Source organism: Apus apus, chromosome 2, assembly GCF_020740795.1.
Source record: "Apus apus isolate bApuApu2 chromosome 2, bApuApu2.pri.cur, whole genome shotgun sequence".
Taxonomy (NCBI): Eukaryota; Metazoa; Chordata; class Aves; order Apodiformes; family Apodidae; genus Apus; species Apus apus.
This window is the reverse complement of record NC_067283.1, coordinates 150,178,239-150,200,810: the sequence shown is the minus strand read 5'-3', so window position 1 is coordinate 150,200,810 and position 22,572 is coordinate 150,178,239. Positions and strand designations below refer to the sequence as shown.

Sequence of the window (22,572 nt, the reverse complement as noted above, 5' to 3'; positions counted from 1 at the left end):
GTGACCGTCCGGTGCCTGAAAGGGGCTACGAGAAGGCTGGGGAAGACCCATTCACTAGAGCATGTAACAGTAGGACAAGGGGTAATGGTTTCAAGCTAGAGAAGGTTAGATTTAGGTTGAACATTAGGAAATTGTTCTTCAATATGAGGGTAGTGGATCACTTGAACAGGTTGCCTAGAGAGGTGGTGGGGGCCTTATCCCTGGAGACATTCAAAGTCAGGCTTGATGGAGCTCTGGGCAATCTGTTCTAGTGTGAGATGTCCCTGCTTATTGTAGGGGAGTTGGACTAGATGATCTATAGAGGTCCCTTCCAACCTAAGACATTCTGTGATTGTAAATTCAACTGTCAAAGAAGCCCTTTACTTTGACTGGTAATCTGCTCAGATAATAGCTATCTGAAATTAGGTGACAAAAATCCTGTAAATCAAGAGTCCAATTTCACAGTCTCTTCATAGAAGTCTGTTCTGGTTTGGTGGGTTTTTGGTAGTGGGGAAAGGGCCCCAGGAGGGTCTCTGGTAAGAAGATGAGAAGCTCCTCCTGCTCCAAACCCAGCCAAGGAGCCATTAGAGGGACAATAGATGAACCTCAGTGATTAACATACAGAAGATCTGAGATAAGAGCTGAGCAGAGACAGCTGGAGGAAGAGAGTGGTGCTGGTGGTTAGTGAGGAAAACGGGAAGAAGGTGCCCAAGCAGAAGTTTCCCTGCAACCCATGGTGAGATGGCAGCTGTCCCCCTGCACTCATGGAGGAACATGGTGGAACATTCCCTGAAGAAGCCGGGAAGGGGTTGAGTGAGCGGCCTTGGGGCTGTTCCTTTGTTGTCATGTTGGACCCAAACCACAAGAGTCTTATCCTAGCTCCTTTCTTTTAAAAACTCAGGCAGTTGCCTGCAGAGCCTGGGTTATATATGTTATACCTAGGTGGTCAGAACGTTTGCCTAAGAGGTAAAAGGAACAAGTTGAAATTTGGCATAAGGCTGAAAGGATTAAAACTTGGACCTCAGGCAAGTTCCACAGCAATCTGATAACAGAATAACATACATGAGAAGGAACCTCTTGTGCTTCTTCATCCCACAGAACACAAGGCTTATATCAAGAAAGGAAAAGAACCCTAGCCTAACAGTAAAGGCAGCTTGCTGAGAGGTAAGAATTAAAAGTATCCTAGCTTTTAGGCATCATTGCAAGGAACTGATTAAATAAGGGGAATACTTGTTCCTTTTCAAGCAATTTGTCAAATCAGTAGGGTAAAGAGTCACCTTCCTTAGAATCAGTTTTCATTTTGTGCCATTTGGGGCTTCAAATCCAAAAAAACCCTGATATTCTTCCTCACTCCTCTAGATTGGCACATCTCAGAGGAGAAAACAGGCACTTCCAAGGAATCTGCTTTTCCTCTTGGCCAGTACTTGGCAACTATCTGCTCACTATGAAGTCTTGTGAATTTCTAGTTTGAGGCACCTAATATTCTCAGCATACTTCAGAAATGTTTATGTACTCTGCATTTAGGGATGTACGTGAGGGTCAGCTAGTTAAAAAATAAAGTATGTAACTATTTATTTGTACATGCAAAAGCTTTCATGGCTGCAAATCCATAAACATTCTCCAAGGTATTTATGGCCTTCCTCTCAACTTGAGTAAACACATTGCTTAATATTCTGAGTGGCTGTGCTTTGATAAATAGAAAGCCAATTTTAAAGGCAAAAGCAATGAAAAAAATCCATATTTTCAACCTTAAATACTGCAATCCACCTTTTTCCTCATCAGTCAGCTCTGTTTACATTAAGCAGTTTTATATATTTTTCCCTCAATTTTGCATTAATGAAATGCTCTTAGAAATATCAACCAAATAATGGCAAACAGTTTATTTTACTGCTGAAATAAAGATTAAAGCTATATATCTATCAAGACAAATTGTTGGGGGACACATGAATTTCAAGTGACTTATTATTTTGATGAACTGACTTTCCCCTTAAGCAAAATAATTAGTTCAAGCAGACAACACTGAGCAAACTTCTGCATTAGGTGACATTGATCAAAACAACTTAGCTGAGGTCATTGTAGTTTTTAGCAGGAAGCACTTTGAAATGGAGCTCAAGAAAAGACACCATGAAAAATTTTTAAGGAGAGCTCTAAAATAACTGAGGCATCCATTACCCAGAGTTACAACTCTTTTACACTAATTACTAACAATCCTGAAATCTTTGAGATTTGAGTGATCAGATTATATTTCTCTCATCTCTAGCCAGAGATTTAACATCCCTTAAGCAAAGGTGCCTTTTAAGATGGTTTATGCCTCTAATCCATAACAGATTTCTTTAATTAAACCTGTCACTACCACACTTCTAGCTTAAAGAAATGTGATCTTTACCACTGACATATATTTTTTGTTTCATTACGCATTGTTTTGCCTCTATATGAGTAACCCACTGCCCTCATGTCTATTAGTTACCTAAAGTATTTTCATAACCTTTACATAATGGCTCCCTGCTTGATTTCACAAGACTGATGCATGAGAATGAGCTAATAGAAAAAGACCATCCAAGTCTAAGATACACTCAATTAGGCCCTGATTCAGCAGAGAACTTCACCATGTTCTTTCCTTGTACCAAGTTCCAACACCAGTTGTGCCACACTAGAAGCATTTGCTTCCAGCTGCAAACAGCTCCTGTACCCTCTTTTTTTCCCCTTAAATCCCCTTGAATGTGACATGAACAGGGTACTTGCAGCACGATTTATATTTCATTTTTTACTTCTTTGGGTTTAATTTCACATGACTTTGTTAGCCGACAGACCACAGAAACTTCTTTCAGTGTTTTTCTCAATAATGACCCATGGAGCTCTGTGACAGTGCAGAAAGCCCTGAGCAGCTGTTACCCTCTGCAGAACTGAAGCCTGCCTTCTAGAAATTCTTCTCTGATTGTGTTTTTGGAGAGTCTACAACTGTAGTCATTCAGCTTATAAAGCTACTCACCATAAGAGTCATAAGTTTCTTCACTCAGTCCGTGGCCATAGTCATAGTAATCTGCTCCACTGTGTAGGAGAAGGGAAGCAAGAAGAACAAGCATTTATGTTTTAAGAAGCAATGTTTATCATTACACATTCTATCTTTGGAAAGAAGAAGGTTTTAAGGATATACCTACGCCCTAAGGTAACAATGTGACAATGACAACTTAGGTCTCTTTTGTTCATTAATTAGAAGACAAACCATATATACTCTCATTTTGGATATTGTTTCATCACCCTGCTCCTGGTCCACAGTGTAAATGTGGATGTGGGTCTTTTATATTTAAAATTATGCTTGCAGTTGGGAAGGCTGAAGATCTTGCAAGTGCCAATGAAAGAAGAGTAGGAGGTGCAGATACTGAACCAATATATTTGTCAAACAAATTTAATTTCTCTACCACCTGTTGCCTAGTATTTAGCCTTTGTATGTTTTAATTCAGTGAAAAAAATCAATAAAGGACAAACACCTTGCTGATCAGAGGTTTATATACTTGCTACACATGCACAAGTTCCAGTGTATCCAAAACAAGACAAATATGTTCATATGATAGAATCATAGAACGGTTTGGGTTAGAAGGGACCTTAAAGATCATCTAGTTCCAAATCCCGTGTATGGGCAGGGACACCTCCCACTAGACCAGATTGCTCCAAGCCCCATCCAAACCTGGCCTTGAACACTTCCAGGGATGGGGCTTCCCTAGATTTTCTGGGTAACCTCTGCCAGACTCATCATCCTCACAGTGAAGAATGTCTTCCTAATGTCTAACCGCAATCTCCTCTCTTCCAGTTTAAAACCATTTCCCCTTGTTCTATCACTACATGCCCTTGTAAAAATGTCATCATTTTAACAAGCAGAAAAGAAATTATGATAGGAACTAAGGCAAAAGCATAAATTTGCAGTTGTTTGGATTCAAAAGTATGTTTTAGGCCATGATTATGGTATTCATACAGTTTCATTTCATAATGCCATTTCTATTTGTATTAAGACCACTGAATAGAAACTAAAGAACAAACCTTATTACATAGTATTTCTCCATTATGCTTTCATATTTCATGTAAAGATAACTGTGCCTTTTACATAGTTGACAGAAAAATAGTCTGACATGTTTGTAGGACATCAAAAGCAAATCTGTTGTTTCTTTTCTTTCTAACCACAGCTAGACCCAGGGCTGACAACGAGAAGGAAATCACTAACGTATGATCACTAGCACATAATTACTAATATTAAACAAAACGTTTCTAATATTATATTGATTACTAACAAAAAAAAAGAGAAAAAGCCTTAATTTATAGCCTTAAAATGAATTAGCAGGTAAAGCATTTATATAAAAACAAGACCTTAAATTCACTTCTAAACCAACACAAGAAAAACATGGTTGTGTTTCTTTGTTTCAGTTTGGTTTGTTTTTTTTTAAGCTAAAACATTTTAAATCCCTCCAGCAGAGGGAAAAAAAAAGGTTAACTGGGGGATTGGAGCATCTCCCTTACGAGGAAAGGCTGAGAGAGCTGGAACTCTGTAGCCTGGAGATGAGAAGGCTGAGGGGAGACCTTATTAATGCCTACAAGCATCTCAAGGGTGGGTGCAAGGAGGATGGAGCCAGACTCTCTTCTGTAGTTCCCAGTGACAGGATGAGGGGCAATGGGCACAAGTTGGAACACAGGAAGATCCACTTAAATATGAGGAAAAACTTCTTTACTATGAGGGTGACAGAGCCCTGAAACGGGTTGCCCAGGGAGGTTGTGGAGTCTCCTTCTCTGGAAACATTCAAGACTCTCCTGATTGAAGTCCTGAGTAATGTGTTATAGGGGATCCTGCTTTAGCAGGGGAGTTGGACTAGATCCCTTCCAACTCTGACAATTCTGTGATTCTGTGAAAATAATCCAGGTCAGAAATAATACAGTTCTGGTGTGGGCAAATCTATATCTAAAGAGGGTGGATGAATATTTGTTATTGCTAGGATAAGGCTTCCTAAACAAAAACTTTATCAGAATTGACTACCAATACCCACAAATAAGTATCTGTATGCAACCTAAATGTCACCTATTGTTTGTCAGTCCATGCGATGAGGACCCCAGAATAACAAGGGCAAAGTTTGAAGCACAAGAAATGACATAATTTTGCCTGCTAGAGAGCCAGTGACAAAACAGTCTTTATTCTGACAGCCATCTTAAAACTGACATTGACTATCCTTCCACAGAGTGCTTAATAATTTATTTTAAAATTGTCATTAAGTTTAGAAGCCTATAGCAGCTGAGCCCTATGCTCATAACTGTCAGTCCTGTCAGAATGAAATCTGCAGGGTTTCATTTAATGGATCTAGAATATGCATTAAACAAAACAAAGAAATACTCATTTTGCAGCATGTAAACTGCAAGACAAATAACATCAGAAAGGAAAAAATCTTGTATTTATACTGGAAATTTATCATGGCCCATCTTTATTAACAAGCAAAGCCTTCAAAATTAATAATCTGCCCAAAAAGCACAAGTTATAATAGGAAGTTGCCTAGTGCAATTCCGTAGTCTCTGCTCTGGTTTCATTTGTGCTCTGTGAATGATGCCAACACTCTCTCATTTCAACTGTACATTAAATAAATGCAAAACTTCAGGTAAAACAACTTAAAGACTATGAAACAAAGGGTACACAGATGGCTGTAGGGAATTCTGGGTAAAAAAGAAAACAAAATATTTTATTTTTTTTTTTCTACCTGTAAAAGAGTCTGAACAGCCTATGGAGTTCACAACCAAAAGACCAAAGATAATAGGTTTTTTTAGAGGCATTACAGAAAAATCTAGCCCTGTAGATGAAGTTACAGCTTACAGAACTGTATATTTTCAAAGCTATCACCTGCTAAAAGGAAACCTAGTCAAAGGAACCTGCAATACCACACTTCTGAACGTTACAATTCAGCTCATTAATCATGATAGTTGAGGTCAATTCTGTTGTGAGGAATTAAGTAGCTATATTAATTCTTCCTAAGGATCATTTTTATTTTAAATTATCCTTGACATTTCTACTTTTTTTTTGTATATGTTCTCTGGCATCTTAGCAGTCTGACTAAACACTGTTCAAACCCCATAATTCCCTGTAAGAGATTTATTCTACAAGGCAAGCCCTTTTCTTCCTTTTCCTTTCATTGTCTCACAAAAAGGAGAAAAAAAAGCAAACCCAAGGTTTTCAGATGTGAAATGTATTCTTGAGGCCATTTTTTTTCAATTTTCTTAATTTTTCCTTACTTCTCCAGGTGTCTACTTTGTAGATGGATATTTCCATTACTTCGTATAGTCTGCTGAGGTTTCAAGCATCTTCCTAACCAGCAAGTAAACAGTGCAAGTGCACTCAACGCTGGAGTATCAACTGTTATTCAGATCTTTTGCACATGCAAGGCCCTTGCTTAGATCTCCTAAGATGTAACTCCCTTTAAATTCCCTTTCCAGCACTATGTTTTTGGGAAGACAAGAGAGAAGATAGCGATGGCAAAGAAAAAATACTTTGATTTTTCATGCCACTGTAAAAAATTGGAACCACCTAATAGTATGGAAGGATTAGGAAAGAACAATTAACTTTGTTACGTTGCTTCTAATTGATGAGGGCTGGGCATTAACTCTACAACGCTTAGAGGAAGTATGAAGTGAGACTTCAGTAGTTTAAATAAATCCAGAGGGAAGTGCCCGTTTTCTCTGTTCAAGAAGTGACCAGAGATAAAGAGCAACACCAGGTTTGAACACTGCATTACAGATGGAGTAAAGCCTTAGAGAAGCTTTTTCATGCAGTAAAACAGAGTACTGTGAAACTTCCTGTCATTTTTGTAGAACCACTGTGTTGTGAGAAGTGTCTTAAAAATACTTTAATTTAAAAGCATTCAACATAAGCCTTCAAAGATCTTATGGAAGATGACATGAATTTCTCAGGCTTTTCTGCTAAGCTGATTGTTTCTGCAAATATCTTGATGAATCATATTAGAAGAACAAATCTTTATGAAAAACCAAGATAGCAATAACTGCTCTTGACATGATGGTCAAGTCTCAGGGAACTTTTACCTTTTGTACTATATTATTAGCTAAGTCTGTCTAAAGATATTGGAGATATTCTCTTTAGACAGATATCAACAGACTGAGAATTTCAACCTAACACTCATGAAGGTATCAGAATAAGTCCCTATGCTATTTATGGGACAATCCTAGAACAGGCATGCCAACTACACACTGCAAGTGTTCCATAGTATTTCCAAAAAATGCATAAAGGTGCTAAAACTACATTGTAACTAATGAATGTGATTGCCACAGCCCTTTAGATTTGATATGAACAACTTTTAGAAGCAGCATTATGCCATTTCTGTGTTTGAAACAAAAGTAGTATGGCAGGGAGGCTGATTGCTAAGGGGAGAAGAGGAGGTGTCTAATTGAAAACTTCTACTTTAACAGTAAAACCCAGACTTAAGCATTAACAAGCCTGGTTACTGAGTTGAAGGACTGAGTTTAAGCCCTTTCATCTTCAGTGATGAAAAGTAGCCTTTGCAGCCAGTTCAGTTTCTTCTAATGCTTACTAGGAAAAAATAAATAAATAAATGGAAAAAAGCTTCTGCTTTTTCTTTCCCACACTGGTATCACAAATAACTTCGGGATTGATCTCCTTAAACAGGAGCCAGGGCAGTTACAGAAAGTGACCAAAAAACACAAAGGTCTCCTTTTGTGCTAAGAGTAGCTCCACAAGGATCACCTTTGTCCTTCCACACAGAGGTCAAATAGAACAGCAGCAAAACAGAAAGAACAAATGAGGATCTCTCTAGCAAGAGGTCTTACAATAGACCCTGACTTATATGATCACATCTGAACAGAACCTTTCCACAAGGACAAGCCTCTTTCTATCATTCCCACCAGTTCTTCACACTCAGCTGCTTCTTATATCAAAAAGCATCTGTCAACAGCAAACAGGAAGAGTGTTACTGTCAACACAATAGTCTCTGTACTGAACATTCTGATAGCTCTTCAATTGTCTTGAACACCGAGTACCTGTTCTTAATACATCTGTAAATCACTAGAACACCATATTCTGTAGCCCACCTAAACAGGAGAATAGCATGAAACCAGGATATCAAGAGGAGGCCCACATCTTTTCTTGCATCACAGATAAATTTCTATGTAATGCCCAGTTCTGCCACTTCTTAGCAGAGGTTTTTGTTGTATACTCTCATCCCTGCATCTCAGTTTGTCTGTCAAACTGAATGATTCATGAAAGCAACTGAGACCTATATGTGAAAGCTTTATAAAGTACTGAAAAATGAGACAATCTTCATTAAAATATATCCCCTTGCACTCTCATATGGATAATACAAACAGCAAATCTATTACCTATAATCCTAAAAGATGACCAGAGTGCCCCCTCAAGGATTCCCTTAGCTATCACTATTTAGAAATTATTCTTGTGGCAGAACTTGCAATAAATTTAACTTCTGAAGAATACCAAAATGCCTTCAGAGGCATCTGCATTCAGGTGCTACCAACCAGGCACAGAATTCTACAGATTTCTCTAAAGCTCATAGTTTTACAATCTGAAAAGTCCATCTACTGCTGTCTATGAACTCATTCAGCTTTCTTCCTCCTACCCTCCTCTCTCAAGTCACATCCCATCTCTCAAAATGGAAAAGGTAAATAGCAAGCAGCAGCGGTGACTGAAACACAGAGTAGAAACAAGGCTTCTCAAGAACAGCAGAAGGGAGCTGTAGCTTCACCTTGAAATTATGAAAAGAATCCGTCCGTAAACATGAAAAATGCAAAGTCAAATGTAAAAAGTTTGCTACATCAAATAAGAAAGCACCACCAAAAAAACCCTAAAAAAACTCAGGCTGCCTAAACTTCAGCATTAAATTTGGCCTAGGAATGAGAACCAAGCCCTAGCCATCCCCACAACACATCTGTCTGGTTCACAAAGTAGTTTGAGGGAAGTGAACTAGACTAACAGAGGAAGAGAAACTGAAGTCTAAAGCTATTTAAAAGTATGTACCAAATGTGTTCCAACTGCTGAAGGGAGAAGAGAGATGTGAACCAACAGGAACATTGGCTAAGGATGCATTTCCTTCCCTTTCCTTCCAAAGATTATTCAGGACAGTGGAAGTAGCAGAGAACAATGACCTGACAGGTAACAGTCAAAACCTTTAGAGTATCCATTGAAGTACTGGAAAGAGCTCTGGGTATTATTCCTTCTCAAATAAATCTCCACCCAAACTGCATGGGGTTTGTCACCATTCTGTCATTAGAAATACTACTCTGTAAGATACATATCATACTTTCTTCTAAGTTATTTTCTTCATCACCTGTCAACTGCACAATGCCAAAATTGTGCTTAAAAGTACAGTTTACAACTCCCAGCATTTCTTCTAACAAAATACATGATGGGGAAAAAATTAAGACTTTTTAAATATTTTTCTGCAATCATCTCTTTTCTGAAGTTGTCCAATTCAGTATTTCCTCCCCAATGTAAAGAAGCAAGACTTTCCTTCCTTTGCAAACAATCAAATAATACAGGATAATCTAAGATAAAAAAGTGCAATATTCAATTATTACTAAGCAGTAAGCAGGCACAGTATGTTGACTATCAACTAGCAAAAGTGTCAAATCTTCATCGACAAAAATGGGTTCTGTGACAAAAATATGTTCTGAAGTGATGAAGCCTGATTTCTCATGCCTCTCTTATTCAACCAATAGACATTGGCTTCCAAGGAAGTGTGAGTTTCCACCTCACAGCAGGGAAAATAAGCCTTCCTTATGTATATTCTTCACTGTCTACTGCAAGTGTAAATTTATGGTGCTGTCTCCTTCGTCTAGTCAGAGAGACACTATGAGTCTCTCTTCCTTATCGTGGTATCTTTTAATGAAACCAGGAGAAAGTTTATTATTTAAGACATTTGAAAAGTTACTTCTAAATGAATAATAACTTTAATTTGCAAGATTTGGAAGCCTGATTATCCAAGTTCTGTCTCCAAAGGCAATATGTCTAGCAGCACTGCTGCAGCACCCTGCTGAGGGCTAGCAACAGGATACTCTCCTTCCTCTTTGATATGTCCATCATTCAAGCTTAAAGTGCCTTTTTTAAAAAAAAAAACCAACATACTGTAATTAAATTGAAGCCCTCATATAATTAAGGTATTTTTAAATTATGACTAATTCCACAAGTTACCATTAATAACTACAACAAACCATTTAATACTTAAAAATATTCACTACTAATGAGTTTCTCTCTCTATTAAGGGCTTCTTAAAAAAATATCATTTGACCTATTCATTTGTCATGTTTTTACCTGTGCAATCAGTCAAGGAAAATGTCCTAAGTCCTGCCAAATATTGAACCTCTTATAATTATATTGTGGTAATTCAAGCATCCATTTTAAGATGCTGTGCAATTCATTAAGGAAAACCAAATCAATCACAGAAAATGGATAATTTTATTAAATAATTCATTTTTAGGATTCCCCCAATATTTAACATTTTAATTTTTGTACAAATGTAACACTTCTAAGTTGTATCCAACAGGTCTCTAAATTTATTTTTAATTGCATTTTCCCTTGTGTTCTGTACATTGAGGTGTAGTCATAGTTAAGTTTAATAGCAAAGTCATGGAGAAAACCAAATGTTTCTTATTTAAAAAGCATTTTACTAAGTATAATTAGTAAAAATTAAAAGTAACTTAATATTTCTTAAACAGTGAAGTCATACAGTAGTGTCAACATGACAACAATTCTAAAATCCTTTTCCAATGACTGTAGCATGTGATATACTCGTGTTGATTATTTTTTCCTTTAAAAGTAAGCTTTTTTTCATATTTACATTTGAATTGCCTTAATCTTATTCTTGTTTACTGAGGTTTCAGATCAAGCATGTATGCTACACTCAAATAAAACTATTTGCTATTGAGGCACTTCTAAGTATTTTATCTTGTCATATAGTAACAGGTAACAAAAAAGGAAAACCATCTCTCTACACCTGAAGAGCTAGATTTGAAAAACTGCAGAAAATCTCTTTTGATAATAGGAGTGTAAAAATTTAGCAGGAAACCACATGGTTTTCAGTTAAGAGACATATTAGCTTGTTTATGTTAATGCCTTTGAGGCTGTATTTGCACAGAATCACAACCTCCAATAAGCTCATATAACAGGTGTTCATAAGCAACAACAATTGCAGCATCCTAGCCATTTGCACTATCCCCAGAAATCAAACTGCTGTGGATTGGTTTGATTTATAAGGCAAAGCATAAAATACAAACAGCTACTAACATTAAAATCCAGAGAATTACATCTTGTAAAGCTACAGTAACAGACACTGTTTTGCATATAATGCATATTTATGCACCCTGGAAACGTATCACTGCTGACAAACTTAACAATGTAAATTTAAAACATTGAGCATCACGAACAAAACGTTAGCAATTAACTTTCAAATACCAATACCAGCACCTCCATAAGCCAATTTCAAATGCATACACTCAGCTCTTCATGAAAAATCCTCCTCGTATAACGTTGAAATCTTTTGTATGACTAAGCAGCACAGTTTCAAAATAAACCTAAAAATCTGAGCTCCTAGTGGGAAGCCAGGAGGGTCCGGCCAAGAACTACATACAAGGGATCAGCTTCTCTCAAAAACAAGATGCCTCTGGAGTGGCACAAAATCAGGGATTTTGATTTGAAGGATTTCAGCAAAACAATTTAGTTTTATTATTTAGGGATCAGCTGAGCAATGGCCACTCTTGGATTTCAAGGTGGTTTCTTTTCAGTCCTCTTTTCAACCCGATATCCAGTTACTTAGTTCTTCAGTAACTAACTACCACAAACTACAAAAGGCAAACTTCCTCAAACCTTTCAAACCAGGGGGTCTTCCTGCATTGTCTTCCCTACTTTAAAGACATTTTGTCTCCAGTCACTGTTGCAATGAACAGTAAAGAATAAGGCCTCACATCATGGCATTTGTAATGTGGGATTTTTAACATACTTAATTACCACCACATGGGCACTTACCTGTTTATACCTTTAGATAAGTGATAAACTGGCAGCAGGTACTTCTTACTTCCCAACACATTAAGCAATGAGCACGGAGTGAACTAGAAGCACTGAATAAACATAGGTATAATACTAAAGAGAATTTACCAATTCCCTCAACTCAGAGTAGGATGGCTCCAAGGCTTACAGGCATCTTGCAGTTATTTGAATGTATCACATTTTGGGTATGGTTTGGAAAGCTAACAATTATTGTTAAATTTGCAAGAAGAGCAACTGAGAAAGACTATGTTTAAGCCAATGGCACAATGGTTGTTGCCAAGAGAAATCCACAACATTAATAGGCAAGTGTCAAAATCAGAAAAGATTGCAGAAAACTATAGACAATGCCAGCAGTTACTCTAATTCCTAATCCTTCCCCTTTTATATCAGCATTTAGATTTAATTCTGCAGAGTGAGTGTGAGATCACACCGCTGGAAAATCTGAAACAGTTTTAAATTACAAGTTATAATTAAACACAAAAATACATTACTACATGAATGACTTATTCTTGCCCCTGAACAGACATGGGCATATAGTTACACAAGTTATTTCTTTTACAGTTGAGAATACTGAGCTTTTTTTCCTTAGGAAAAGTATCAAGTTTTAAAAAATAGCAGAGAAGACTAAAGTTATTTGATACTTCTGAGTGCCATGAAGCAGACAGATGGGGTTCTCCACATTTTTTTGTACTACAGTAACTGTGTTACCCATTCCATCTTGATAGCAGACTTAACACCACACAGTAAAGCTTTAATGCTGTTGGAGAGGTAACAAACCCAGCCCCCTTTCTAGGCAACCTTGTCACATAATCTGAATTTTAGTAATAAACCTCGTTCCCTGGCATGTTAACTCTCTGCAGCATCTGTCACTGCTATGAATGGTTGATCATAAGTACCTCTGTAGTCATCTCAATGCTATTAAGCAGATGGCAGTGCTAAATCCAAATGATGTAGTACATCTCCCTGGTGGACTTTGTTTCCATACACTACTATTATTCTACAATTCCTCAGTGATAAATCTTATGTATTCTAGAGAACATTAAAGAGTGAACTGACAGCGCCAATTGATTTATTAGCATCCATTTCCCTTTGCTCTATTATTGTCTTCACAAACACTTGTGCAGATCGTGTATGAGCCACTAAGAGACAGAAGCACTTTTGCTCAATTTGAAACACATTTCAGAGAGTTAAAATAAATAGATTTTTTCTTCATGCTGAAAATGTTTAAACTGGTCTACAAATTGAAATGAAGACCCAACTAAATGCTCCTGCTTCCTCCACAATATTCTTTAAGTCTTCCTTATAAAATTGGTCTAGCATTAACAGCAGGTCATTAAAGTACCCACTACTTCTTGTAATAAAACCAAATAAAGGGTAAATCTAGACAGATTTGGGGAAGTCCTTTAAGGGTCAGGTGGGTTTTTTGAGCAAGCATATATATGCCCTGGTGAGGGGAGCTGATAAATCTACATGCATCTGACAAAATATCAGCACCAGCAGTTGCATGAGCCTGGTGTTTCACACTTGTAACTCACATATTCAAGCAGAAGATGCCTAAAGTTTTTTGGCATACAACTTGACATGTAAAATTATTACATACATAGAATACATTTTGTGAAGGGATTATTGACTACATAACAGGAAGTCTGCCCTGCACAACAGTAACACTCAGCCTAGTCTGGCTGCTCTCCTTTTCTAGGCATTGAGTACCAACCATAAATGATCACAGCTTTTGACAGTGCCCATTACGCTCCACTAAGGTAAAACTGTCTCAGCTGCTTTAAGTGTTTGCTGGCTTTTCATTTTCAGAAACTGAGAAATAGACTGTTAGATTAATTCTAGGTTAGTTTTGTGGGGGTTTTTTGTAACAATACTGAACAGCTCAGTTAATTACCCATTCCAGTTTATCTTGGTAAAAGTATAATTTAAGAATCTTCTGCAAGAAAACACACATATAATTTAGTCACATCTCTTCTAAAAAAACCCAAACAGTTAATATATATAGTCAAGCTTAGCACAGCTCCAAGGGATATTTTTAAGTCTTTGACCATAAAAAACGTGTTAGAAAGCATCCTGAAGCACTGTTGGAGGCTTTGTTGTGTGAACAAGCAGTTGCTGATAAGAAAATGTTTTAAAGGAAAAAGAAAAAAAATATAGGATTACAGGACATTAAGACTGATGAAAACTTGGAGAAAACTGATGTTTCTCTCCCTGTTAGCGCTGTGACAGGTTTTAACTAAAGCTTCAGAGTGCCAAGCAGAAATAGGTACATAGTCTCACACAATGACATGCCATTAAAACACAGATGACTTAGCAGGAAGTAGTTGAGTTGCAAGAAGGAAGGACTGTTTGCACAGGCATGAGAAGTCTCAAGTACCTTAATGAACCCAGAAATACACAGTATGCTGTTCTTCATATCTGAATATATGTTCATAATGGTTGGACTTGACAATCTTAAAGGTCTTTTCCAACCAAAACAATTATGTATCATCCATCCTAGTCTATCTCAGATTTGGCCTTTTCTGGGAAGTACACTAAAAGCATGAAAATTAAAAGCAAGAAAGGAGAGTCATGCTGTCTTGTACTAAATGGTCAAATCTGGAGAATGTGCTCCTGCACAACGATTTGTTATGGTGCTAGATCTTCTTATATATCGACAAAATGTCTAGAGATTTTTCCAATTCTATTGCAAGTTTCCATCTTTAAACAGAGGAATCACTAAAATAAAGCTTTTAAAATGAGTATTTCAGCTGTCTCATCTGTATCACACATGCACTGTACATGCAATGTACAATTGTGAACATTAACCAAGTATGATGATGTGCAGAAAGAGGGTTCACATTCTGAAAAATTATTGCAAATAACTTAGTAAGAAAATCCATCCTTTTCGTTTACTTGTGATTTATCATATTTTTTTGTTAATTCACAATATTATTAATATCAGTCTCCTAGAAAAAATTAATATCAGAGGACATACTTGAAATATTATTACTTTTTAAGATTGCTACTTTCAACTCAAAGTAAAAAGGAAAAGTTACTTACACATGCTAGACACCAAATAATGTATTTTTAACACATGAATGCCTTCTATGTGCAAATGCATTTTCTATCCATGCTTTATGAAAGCAAAATACAAAGAACCATATAAGGCTGAACTATGAAAACAATACACTTATCCCTAGTTTTCTTCATAGTAAGGACATTGTAAAGCACCTGAAGTATACCTGTATTTCTTAGTGGTTAAAAAATTACATTTTGCAAGATGTGCTCCTATTTGACATTCAGATTAAAGAACAGTAGCTCAGATGGCTGTTGCCTGCCAGTACAATCATAAAAAGCTTTTTGCCAAGCCAGAAGATGAGTGTCAATACCCCATAAGAGACATATAAATTAATCGCTTTCTTTTATCATAAAATTAGGGAGGAAAGTAACCATTTGGAAAATAATTTAACAAAATCTACCAGTACATATATTGTGAAACTACAGGTCTCAACATCAATGACACTTGAACCTTCCACTAAGCTTTTTCACTTTGGCTAAGTTGTTGGGCACATGAAAATATTCACTCGTACAACAAAATTTGAGTTGGGTTTTTCAACATGACAGCAAAGCAGATGTCAGGTGTAAACAGCTTTGTTCTCAACTTACCTGAACTTACTGAACAGTTCTGTACCATTTCAGATAAGGCTATGTTAAATCTTAAATATATAGCAGAAGGTAAAATAGTCTGAGCGGTATCTGTTTTTCAAGATCACGAAATACTTTTTTATTTCCCTTTCCTACTGTCATCATCTTCCCAGAGGGCAAGGTTTGAAGCTTCAGCACCACAAATAACCAAAGCAGTAATGCCAACTACAGCATTTTATTTTGCCCTTTTCTCAACATTCTTGCTTCAACCATTTGAAGTTTATTGGCATAAAAGTTTGAAGACATTCTCAATGACATTACAAAATCTACTACTGGTTCAACTATGAATGCTTTAAGAGAAGAGTGAGAATAAATTACAACTTAGTAAAAGGTGCACTGCATTCCCTATCCAGAGGTGCACATTAGAAGTACCTAATGGTCCGGGTGATCAGCTAAATAAGTTGCTAAATAAGGTGCCATGTGGTATTTGCCATTCAGCTCAAACTAACATCTAATACAAGTAGTTTGTACTTCATAACCTTTTTCCCACTGTTGGGGAACATTAGTATTCCTTGTAATTCATGGCATTTGCAAATAGTAACTTCTTAAAAAAAAAAATTCAGATTTAAAAAAAAAAAATCAGAAGTGCTTAAAAATACTATTGGGAATGAAGTGGGACAAGGAACACAACTGACAAGAGATACGGATTTGTCACAGAGACAATTCTACAAAGGAGTAAATCTAACGGGTGTACTTTTTTTAATAGCCAAATAGAGGTAGAATTCTTAAATATTCTCATGTTTAAGAAGGAAACACAATCAGCTCTGTTTGCTCTGCCCTGGTGAGACCTCACCTGGAGCACTGCATCCAGCTCTGGAGCCTCCAGCACAAGAAGAATGTGGACCTGTTGGAGCATGTCCAGAGGAGGGCAACAAAAATGATCAGGGGACTGGAGCACCTCTCTTATGAAGACAGGCTGAGAGAGTTGGGCTTGTTCAGCCTGAAGAGAAGGGTCCTGTGGGACCTTATAGAGACCTTCCAATACCTGAAAGGGGCCTATAAGATGGCTGGGGGAGACTTGTTTACTGGGCCATGTAACAGTAGGACAAGGGGTAATGGTTTCAAACTAGAGAAGGGTAGATTTATGTTGGACATTAGGAAATTGTTCTTTAATATGAGGGTGGTGGATCACTGGAACAGGTTGCCTAGAGAGGTGGTGGAGGCCCCATCCCTGGAGAGATTCAAGGTCAGCCTTGATGGGGCTCTGTGCATCCTGATCTAGTTGGAGATATCCCTGCTTATTGTAGGGGGGGTTGGACTAGATGACCTTTAGAGGTCCCTTCCAACTTAAGACATTCTAAGATTCTATGATTTAATGTCTTTAATAAAGATTTTTTTTTCTCCCCTCCCCCTCCTTGCCCCTTCCCCATCCCAGAATGAATTCGAATTAAATTTTCTTGAACTTTTGAAAACTTTGATTTGGCATCACTAAAACTCTGTTTCAAGTTCTCATGTCTACTTCTTTTCAACCACTCAATAACTTGACTTTCATACTTATGTGATACCTGACACAAAACACTGTGGCTTATTTTTAATAAGTCACTTAACATTTTCACTGTTTAAGATAAAAATTAAAAAAAAGTAAAACTATCTAACAGTAGAATATTTTGAATGTAGTTGTAGCTGATCTAGAGACTTACCTTTGTGCTTGAGTGCTATAGCTGTTATCATAGGAATCATAGCTTTGTTCATCATAAGCAGTTCCATAACCATCATCATACTCCTGAAATGATATAAAAGATAGAGAATATTAACCATAATCACACTCCAGAAACATATGAATGTAGAGATAAATATGAAAGACAATACTCTCCTGAAATTCATATCTAATATGTACACCATGGAAAGGCAAAATTTTAATGCTATCAGTAGATGCTGCTTCCATTTAGGAGTGCAGACACAGTGTAATTATTTTCAAGGTATTCTGAACTATTTGCAACATGGCTAAAAAAGCCTGGTTTTAGTTAAAACCAGCTTGTGCAGAGACTGTGCAAATGCTTTCTGTATCTGTGTGCTTCAATTAGAGAGGAGTGAGCTACTGATCTTCCAGAAAGCCTTGAGAAGCACCTGAGGAATGAAGCCATCTATACAAACACTGTGCAACTTAGGTAGCTGACTTATTTCTTGACCATAAAGTCAATACTCTATGTAGACTGTGGGTGGGAAAGAAATTCCCTAGAGATAACACTAGTAAGAATGACAGTTTTACTTCCTTGAGTGTCCTCTGTGTACTCTTGAACTTGTGGGAGTTTAGCAACTATTAAAAAACGTAAAGTAAGAATTTCTTACTCCTTCAACAATATCCGCACTACTTAAGTATACACTATAGTAGCACTTTTCCCACAATAGCACTGGATTTAAATACCAAGTTGGACAAACCATAACTCTGGCTACAAGTCATACAGAAGTTTAACACAGAAACAAGTGACAATGATGCTGTGTTTTCCCAAAAAAGGATAAAGGATGGAAATTCAACTGTCAGAAATTTACTGTTTCATCCAACAATAAACCCAACTGAACTAAACACATGAGAATTAGTAATAGCACTCCCCTTGTACTCATTCCAAGGAAATAGTAATATCCAAATCCTAAACAAATACACCAATGTACACTTAGGGGTATTTTGTCCAGTTTTGACAGAAGAGAATGACCTAATAAGAAGACAATTTGAAGATATCAGGCTCCAGAAAAATGGAAGTCAGGCATCATCTCATATCTGGTGTTTTCTGAATAAGTATGTATCAAATCCTGACAATGTAAGGGTAAAGTCTCATGGAAGAACACTCTTTCCCAGGAAAAGAAACCTTGAAGAATCTTTCAGCAATGACAAAACAAAGCCAACTGGCAGTATCAGTTAGGTCCAGATGGCAAACGCTGGCTTGTCCAACCCTAGTAGAAAACATCTCCAGTGATTGACAGCTTTCTAAGCATTTTAAAGAAAGCTTCCTATGAAGCCAGTGACATCCTCAAAACAACTTATAGCTGTGAACTCTCTGAAGTTTTTTTAGCACTTTTCCAGTCATTTGAAATTGCTTATATGGAAAACCAGGCAGTCTGCAAATCCATACTGCTTTACCACCGCTAGATCAGGGAACATGATTGCTTCCCAGCAGTGTTTACTAGAAGGATATCTGAATAATTGCAGGCACAAATGAGTGACAGCCTATTCATTAGTCTGGAAGAAGCAACCAGGATTCTTCCTATTGTCTCCTCTGAAGTTATCCAAAGAGAAATAGTCCCACTTAAAGAGGAAACCCATTGTTTTCCATTTCAGTAATTCACTGTCCTGAAACTGCAAGTTAGAGCCTTAACATTTTCTTTGCTCATCTGATATGGATTTTCCTTGATAAGCCACACACTAAACCCACAAAACCATTGCCTGGCATTTATTAGGAACAAACACTTTATTGCTTATCGATCCAATACACGGACATCTGTTAACAATGGAGACATTGATCAACAGCAGAAGCTGTCTGAGACAACTTATTTGCTCTGTTCCAGAACATTTACATGACACTTGGTTTCTTGTCATAGAACCTCCCAACTGTGAAGCAGCCATCCCTAAGAGGGACTCCTAACACTCACAGTGACAATAAACTAATACAGACAACTAAAATTAACCTTTTAATATGTCAGCAAAGCTTTGCCACTAAGGAATTCTTGGAGAATTCTTAAGAAATCTGTTCTATTATTCACATTTATCTTAACTATTTTACTAAAAAAGCAACCATGAAACAAAAGGGAAAGACAGGCTACTCAGAAGTTATGGTGTATCTTTGACTTCTTTAAGGCAAAAGAAAAAAGTAAATTTGGAATGGGAAAACCCTTAGCAAGATGCCCAGCATAATTAAAAGAAAATTTTGTGGGAGGTCCATGTTGTATCAGACTTAAGTGTCTTAGCATTTCCCTTCTAGAGCAATGTAATAATTTAAGTCCTGCATTACTGTATAGCTGAAGGTGGCTCTTACCTTTGAATTAAAAGATACCTGGTTTGTAGTTCATTTGTGGGACTCTCATCACTTAACATTAAAAAGATGAACCTGTGCTGTTGCCATTACTATAGTCTGTTCAAATAGGTCAATCCTTCCATTTTAATGCTGTATTTACATTTATAAAAACAAATTTCCTTTAAAGCCAAGATAAACTTCATGTGCAAAACACTGCAACAACAGGTTTTAAAAGCTGCTCTCAGTGGCTTGTTCTCCTACAAGATGAGAGATTCAAATTCCAAAATATTCATTTACCAAGTATTATTCCCTTGAAATAGCAATTAGGTAAGGGCAGCTGAAGTCTGTTTCTGAGTTTTCCCTGAATTAGGTCTGACTTTAGAACTTCCTCATTCAGTAGGTTACAAAAAAGGTTGACCTAGACAGTGTTTTACATTTGAGATTAAGTCTACACTACTTGAGCATCTTCCTTCTGAAAGACAAGCCTCTTGTGGCTTCAGTGTTTTCTTTAGCTTTATTTAGTATCTAGGTGAAATATCCTTGGTCAGATAGCATTTCATTACTATAAAATATCATACCAATTTAAATGAAAATAACTATAGTTTTTACACATGTATAATGAAAACAGACAGGAGAAAATTTAAATATGTACATATCTACTAAAGTATATCAAGGATTCACTGACAGGCAATGCTATACAGATTGCTTTCTGCATAATACAGAAAGAACAACACCACTGGAAGAATATTTTAATTGTATTTTCCTTGCTGATTTTTCAATGCTTCAAGTATTTCTAAAAGCATTTATTTTTGTATTTAAAGGCATTATGCTTCACATGGATGACAGCATTTTTGTTCCTATCACCTACCAAATGCAATACAACAGACTCTACTACAATTAGATGTCTATAAAAGACTCTTCCTAGAAGTACTCTATAATCAGAAAGTTTAGTGGTGAAGCTCTCCCACACCAAAATAAACAAAAGCTTAAAAAAGATCATATGTTTATTCCATGAATGGGAGCATTTTGCTTCTGTCATTTATTATTCTACTTTTCAAAATAACTTAGAAAACAAACTCTTATCATATTGAATATGATCTAAAGATGCACTGTTTGGGCTTTCAACAAAAATGTAGAAAAAGTTGAGCTGAAAGTGCTGAAGTTCTCTAAGTCTTCTCAAACTACAGGTATTTTCCACACACAACATTTGAAACATTAACCAGGAAGGTATCAAGAGTGATCCTCTTGACTTCTTCCCCCAGAGTAACAGAACAGGTAGGATTACAAGACAGATCTTCTGAAAAGAATATTAAATTCCTCTGGAAAAATTTCAGACCTTATTAGTAACTCCTTTATTCAGCCAGCCTATAAGCCAGAATCCCATTATATTTCTGCTCAGGGAGCTCCTGCCTGCAGTTGTCCCAGTGACAGTGCCCACAGTTGATATAAATCCAAAGAGCAGCACTGGTAGCAGGGATTGTTCAGTGCAAAATGCAGACATTTTTCATGAACAGAACTAAAGGCAACGTGTAAATATGTACCCTTCAAATATATTAAACAGCAAGTCACTACCACAGATCAAAAAGTGATAAAAAGCAATGAAAGCAATCTTTGCCCAAACCTGTGCACTACCCAAAACATCATAAATCATGCTAAGCCTTGCTCATCAGTGCTTCTTTCTAATAATTAAGTACTCTAAACATACCCTTGTTCATGGGGAATAGGAAATGGTGGCTTTAAGTTCTACTCTGCTGGCAGTGACAATGACAGACTAGTGTTCGAGCCTTCTTTAGGGGAAATTAACAATGTTCCAAAGAACCAAACAGAGAAACAGGAAGAAAGAAGAGGGTAAAAAGTTCATTTCATCAAAAAGACCATTTGCAGTGCTGGAAAAAAAAATCATGAAGTCAATAAGAAATAATTTTCCAGCTCTCCCCCACTAAGGAAATCCATTCAAGGCAAAAAAATTAAGGCTGTTATCACTACAAATAAAAGGCTGTTGTTTCTTTTCCTCATCATTCTCTGAAATTAGTACTTACAATAGTCCTTTATCACAGAATACTGGAGGAACATCTTCCTTCTAGATAAAATCTATCACATTGTAAAAAATTGTTTGTGCACAGATTATCTTGAAGGAGAAATAACTAAGATAACAACAGTGCAGTGCAATGTAGAATTTTTTGTTTGCAAATTAGAATTGTAAAGGGAAGGAACAGCCTTTTTGTTTGGTGGGAATAACATCTCCCCAACGTGTAATCAACAGGGAATATGAAACAATCAAAACAAATATGGGTAGCTACTACCATCTAAAGTCTGAGTAACAACATTAAGGACATTAGCAGCAAACATGCACAGACTGTAAGCTCTTATTTGGTAGATTTTCATCCAGAAAGGGTGTAGTGTATATTCAACTAGAACAAACAAGATATTGCTGGAGTGAGAGATGTACTAGTGGATTGCTTTTCATGCACCTCCAAAAAAAAGAAGAGTTGCTAATGAATATAAGCAGTAAAACCAAGGTATCATCAGGCCAAAACAATCCTGTCTTTCTATACGCCACAGTAGGGAGCAGTGCCAGAATCAGTGGGACAACTCATGCTCATTCAATAATACCAACACAGAAAACAGTCAATTTAGATCAGCACCTTAAACTAAACCACTTTAAAAAAAAAAATATATATATTTTATTTACACAAGTGAACTTTCAACTTCAAGACAGGCAGGTGGAAAAGATTTTCAGCCTTTCCTACAAAGCATTGCACTGTTTCTACAGGCAAATTTGTCTGACTTCCTGAGAAAATGAAAAAGTTTTTCCATTCTCTATCCACCTCATCCTGAAAACTTCAGGGAATTAAAAACTGAAAACCAAAGCAAAAAAAAATAAAAATGGAGGAATGTAAAATTAAAGCA

At 36.8% G+C, this 22,572-nt stretch overlaps 1 protein-coding gene across 4 annotated transcripts in view; it reads right to left on the bottom strand.

The window, feature by feature from the left end:
* KHDRBS3 (KH RNA binding domain containing, signal transduction associated 3) overlaps nucleotides 1-22,572 on the bottom strand; it is a 92,713-nt gene that overhangs the window by 6,332 nt on the left and 63,809 nt on the right. For all 4 annotated transcript variants that reach the window (XR_007888672.1, XM_051611148.1, XM_051611149.1 and 1 more), the window contains 2 exons: nucleotides 17,356-17,438; nucleotides 2,969-3,027 (listed from right to left, as the gene is read on the bottom strand). Coding sequence is in view for 3 of the 4 variants with exons in the window: in XM_051611148.1 (XP_051467108.1) it covers nucleotides 2,969-3,027; nucleotides 17,356-17,438 (142 nt within the window). In the remaining variant the exon portion in view is untranslated. The remainder of the gene's footprint in view (nucleotides 1-2,968; nucleotides 3,028-17,355; nucleotides 17,439-22,572) is intronic.